Source organism: Alligator sinensis, unplaced genomic scaffold (genome assembly GCF_000455745.1).
Source record: "Alligator sinensis unplaced genomic scaffold, ASM45574v1 scaffold322_1, whole genome shotgun sequence".
NCBI classification, from domain to species: Eukaryota; Metazoa; Chordata; order Crocodylia; family Alligatoridae; genus Alligator; species Alligator sinensis.
The window spans coordinates 981469-986689 of record NW_005842154.1 but is presented as its reverse complement, the minus strand read 5'-3'; the positions used below and the strand labels follow the sequence as shown (position 1 = coordinate 986689).

Sequence of the window (5221 nt, the reverse complement as noted above, 5' to 3'; positions counted from 1 at the left end):
TAGGGAAACAATGATGTATTTCTTCTAGGATTGTGCATAATTTTTCCTTTTCACTGTAATTTTAAACACTATGTCTTATACTGTTGTTTATGACTTTTATTGGAAAATGTTGAATGCTGTATTTCTTACTTAGTTTTGCTTATGACCTCTTCTTTTTTCTTTGGGAGAAATGTTGAAAGCTGTACTTTCCTTCTTTGCATTTTTTAATGAAGGGGGAGGCAGCTTCCAATGTTGTTAGGCTGCTGCTGAACTGAGTGGATCTACCTGTCTTTGTTTTACCAGATTTTTTTTTAGGTAATCCGTAATCTTTAGAAATAAGCATTTCATTTTAATTAAAAAAAAAAAATCATTTTTTTTTAAAGCAGCTGTTGAGTGTGTAGGTACTTGTTAATTAACAGCAAACTTCACATTTGTTTTAGTAATCTAATTTAAAACTTGAAATAAAAACTTTTCAGATTTGTTTTGGATTTAATTTATAACGTAGGTATGAGATGATGGAGACAGTGGGGGAGAAATAAGACCTTTTGTTGAATAATACCCAAAGTATACCTACTGACCATTCAATCTGTGGTTTGAATGTTCAGTTAGGTGATCTGATCATGTTATGACTACAGTAACAAATAAAATCAGTCATTTTTTCAAAACTTTGAAATGCTGGTGAAATATTTCTTGCTTCATAAATCAGTATACTGACTTGATTTCTTGCTGTTTTACTACTGTCTGTGAAGCCATCAGTTTGTGATATTTTCCAGGACTTACTATAGAATAAGTAGTGCAAAATCTTTATGATGCCTAAACAGTAGCATTTAGGATTACAAATCCAAAATTTAACATCCAGGACACTGTTAGGATTACAGGCTCCTAGTAATAAGTTTTTGTTATATTTTTACTGAACTAACTATAGTTGGCAGAGATGTTAGACAAACTTCTGGGCACAAAGTATGCTTCAGGTGTGACCATAACACTCCAATCCTACTACAGTCTCCCAGAGAATGTTTTTCCAAGCATTTAGCATTTTGTGCTGGTTTCATACAGATTTGTGAAAAGATGAAGATTACTGCTTGTGCTCAGCTCCCTCCCCCATTCTTTTTCTCTCTAGAGTTTTTTTTCTTCCAGGTGGAAGGATGAATGCTTGCCACTGCTGGTGCATATGTATATGCATCTGAAGGCCAGGTGGATATAGTTTATGATCACTCTAATTCTGCAGTGATTTGTTCTTCTGCTTATCTTCCTTCCTCTGAGTAGTCTGACTGGCTGAAATAGAACTAAATAGTGTAAATCTTTGCAGGATCCATGCCTTGGTCTCTAGGATGAGCAAAGCATTTATTTGCTTTTCAAGTTTTCTGGCTAAGATGCTTTAAAACTTGTGTGGCTTATTTGGTTAAAATAAATCGGGTGGTGTAATGGACCTTCAATCTCTGACTGCTAAGAAGTCAGTGGAGATATTTCACCTGTCAAAGCTCTAACCCATCTGTTCCACTTTTTGCAGGAACAGTTCTTGCAGGAACGAATCAAAGTGAATGGAAAAGCTGGGAATCTTGGTGGAGGTGCAGTGACCATTGAGAGAAGTAAGAGTAAAATCACTGTAACTTCAGAGGTTCCATTTTCAAAGAGGTAAGGCGAAAGGGCATGTGGGAACTTAATGATCTGCAAAAAAAAAAAAAGAACAGGGTTCATATACTTTAGGCTCTAAATGATGCATGGAGAGGGTCTGAAAGGTGTGAGTGGTCGCTTCTACTTGCTTTTTACTTCTGAAATTCAGGTCGGGTCTACTGTGGAAGGTGGCTGTAAACTGGAGCATTTGAAATGTTGATTGTACAAATCCAAACGGAAACTTCAGCAGTTGAAGGGGAAAAAGTGAATAACCTTTTGGTGAAAGGAAGATGTTGTTCAGGGCTCACCTTTTGGTCAGTGGATGCTTCCTGCATTGAGGGAGTTATTTGATAGGGTTTCCAAAATGCCCAAGGAAGATGGGAACTGAAGAATGAAGGCTTGTATCCAGTTTGTAATAATTTCTTGGAAACAGGTGACTTAGTGACCTCTTTCTGTGTGTCAGTGGCATCCTCTCTAAGTTACCAGTTGTTGGGAAGCTGGATTTGGTGGATTTTACACTGTTTTCATATTGGTCACTTTATACTATCTCACTGCTCTGTGCATACATGTTTTTAAACATCCTTGTGCTTTGGTATTGAATTTTTATGTTGGTTCTTCCAGGGGTTAGTAGTCTGTAACTGGACACACATAATTGTGTCCAGTTACACAACAAACAAGTTGTGTTTTTGTTTTTTAAAGGACTCAGATCTGAAAAGCTTCAGCAAGTTTACCTCCGTGTAAATGTTAATTTTGTCCTAAACATTTTTCATGTAGCCAGTACTAGCATAGATGCTAATAGCATATAAAACTGTGTCTTCAAAACTGCATGATTAAGTATTCAGATGACCAGTTTACACTGAGTGTGATTTGTATTAGTATTATTATTACTAAGAGACAATGTAGGTATGCTGAAATGTAAAGGGCAGCCTGGTTGGGTGGGCAGGGAGGCGTTCTCTCAATAGGAAGATTAAGCTCTTAAGAGAATTTTGTACATCAGAATGAATATCAAGTACACCAGCAATAATTATTCTTAATCAATATGGTAAAACAATATTTAAGAGGCTTAAGGAAGCACTTTTGGGGGGGGTGGGGGCAGGACATGTCATATGTAAATATACAATTTAACAATAGGTTATAGTTTATACTTTGCAGGAACAGACTTTCTCCAATGCATTTTTTATACATTAGTCTGAGGCATTGAAAAGACAACGTTGTTCCTTCCTATATCATTGATCTCTCTCTTCACATTCCCTTTGACTCTTGCCAGCAGTGCTGTCTATATGCTTTTTACTGTGTTGGTTCCTTATTGTTGGAACCCCCTCTCATCTGGTGTGCTCAAGGCTTGTTTCTCTAAAACCATTTGTAAGGCACAGGAGCATTTATATTTAAATGTTACTGTGAAAGTCAAGCTCTAAGTGTGTGGCAATGGTGGTTTTTTGTGTTTGTTTGTTTGTTTTAACTAAGCTGATGCGTTTCCATGTGTATTGCTTGTATGTCCCTGTCCTTTTGACTTGAAAGCTGTAAACCCCTCGAGAGATCATGTATTTCTCAACACAGCACCTCATGTATTCTGATCATTATTGCATTCGCTTACTAAAGAATTGGAAAAAATGTCAGTTGGTTGGTGACTGAGTTTTATAATGTCTGATGAAGCCATGTACCTTTATTTGGTACCAGACAAAAATAACCCTGCCTTGCTGCCATGCTGTTGTTGACAGTATCAATTTTCTTGGATTTGGGGGTGGAGGGAGAAAAAAGGCTGCTTGGCTTTTCTGTTATAAAGAAATTGCTGCATTGTCTGACATGTACCTTTACATGGGGACTCATGCTGTGATTGATAACATCCTTTCCCAGCTCCAAATTATTTGGTTTTGATGCATGTTATTGTACAGGCCTTAATTCACTGATTCCATTGAAAGTTTTTTTTCTAAAATAAAGTTTGTTTAGAATTTAAACTCCTAGTATCTTCCCTTTTGATGTGGATAGTCATGTGTGCTTTTTTTTTTTTTTTTTTTTGCATTAGAGAGCTCTCCTTGGTATTTCCCTCCCCCCCCGGCCCCCAAGGTGTTCTTTTTAATTTAATTTTTTTAATTAAGTTTGTGCAAAGGCAGGGCATGACTTGGCACTTATCTCCCAAGAAGTGCCTTAGCTTTTTCCTCCTGTGTTCTGAGTAGCATGTCTTTTGTAGTTACTTCTGCAGTAATAGCCTTCTGGCTTGCCTTGCAGAGAGTTAAGTCATTTCTAGTAAGGTGAGAACACTTTTTTTCTTGGTTGAGAAGATTTTAAATCTGCTTGTTGAAACACTAATATAAAACATAATTTGCTCTTCTGAATCGAGTTAGTGGTAAAGCCCCACAGGGGAGGATCTTCAGGAAAAAAGATGTAATGAATGGTGCTGTTAGGCAAATATTGCAGACCTGGAAGTGCTTTGAGCCTATACGCTACCTCTTTGTTTCTGAAAAAGTAAAATAGCATGTTACAATCTGTCATGACAGTGGGGTTTGTCCAAAATGTCTTATCAAGTGTGGAAGACATTAAGACAAACTCTTGTTATATAATGCAAAATCGAAACAGCATAGAGTAAAGCATGATGGGAATCTTGTAAACTATTTATTTGAATTTCTCCTACAGCATGTAATGCAGGATAAGAGGTAATTGTACTGCTTTCAGTTGGATTATTGGTTTCCTTCTTTCCACAGATACCTGAAATATCTGACTAAGAAATATCTGAAGAAAAACAACTTGCGTGACTGGCTGCGTGTCGTTGCCAATAGCAAGGAAAGTTATGAATTACGATACTTCCAGATCAACCAGGATGAAGAGGAGGAAGAGGAAGAAGATTAAATTGAATCTGGAAATATTTTGTATATTAAATTTCCTTGAATAAAATGAAAAAAAAAAATGTTAACATTTTCTGTGTTTTTCAAAACTCTAGTGTTAGGCAGCTCTTCCAACTGTCCTGATTGATATGGTGGTCATTCTAATGCCACAGTAAGTACTTAATTAGTAAAGGTTAACAGCTTTTGTTGTACAGATAAACTTTATCTAACCAGACTGCAGTAATGTAGACATTATTTTTTCCTCCTGCTTGATCTTGATTCATAAGAGAATTTCTCTTGCAGAATCTGGGGTCCCTCATAAAATAGTCTTCTCGTTTTGGAGAACTGAGATTTCCTGTTCGTTTTTGTAATACCTCAAGTACAATATTACTTAATGGTCTTTTTGTACCAGATTTTTATTTCACCTAAAATATTCCAGTATAGTAGAATGAAAATTGGTAAGTGTCTGGAAAAGAGATTTGTCATGCTTTGACTTTGTCACGCTTAGCCCTAAAACTTTGCTGTGCATCTGGCTTTGCTTTGTTTTATGGAGTCCTGTAGCATCATATGTTATGAAAGAGTTGAGATTTTGGAAGCTGAGGAGGGGACGTAGTCAGAACACCACTTCATCTCAGTGTCTCAACTACAGATGAGAAGTTTAGCCAGTTAATTTCCCACCCTTTTTTTTTTTTTTGCTGTCAGACCTATCTGGTTTAATTTTTAATTAAGAATCACTGTATGTGGCTTCAAAGTTATCTCCAACCAGATGTCTAGTCTGAATAGAACGGGTTTTTTTTTGTTTTTAAAGG

General features: G+C 36.5%; 1 protein-coding gene across 1 annotated transcript in view; it reads left to right on the top strand.

The window, feature by feature from the left end:
* RPL22 (ribosomal protein L22) overlaps positions 1-4501 on the top strand; it is a 5197-nt gene extending 696 nt beyond the window's left edge. Inside the window, exons 2-3 of the mRNA XM_025206416.1 lie at positions 1490-1614; positions 4293-4501. Coding sequence (XP_025062201.1) covers positions 1490-1614; positions 4293-4437 — 270 coding nt within the window. The 3' untranslated portion in view covers positions 4438-4501. The remainder of the gene's footprint in view (positions 1-1489; positions 1615-4292) is intronic.
* The last annotated feature ends 720 nt before the right edge of the window (positions 4502-5221 follow it).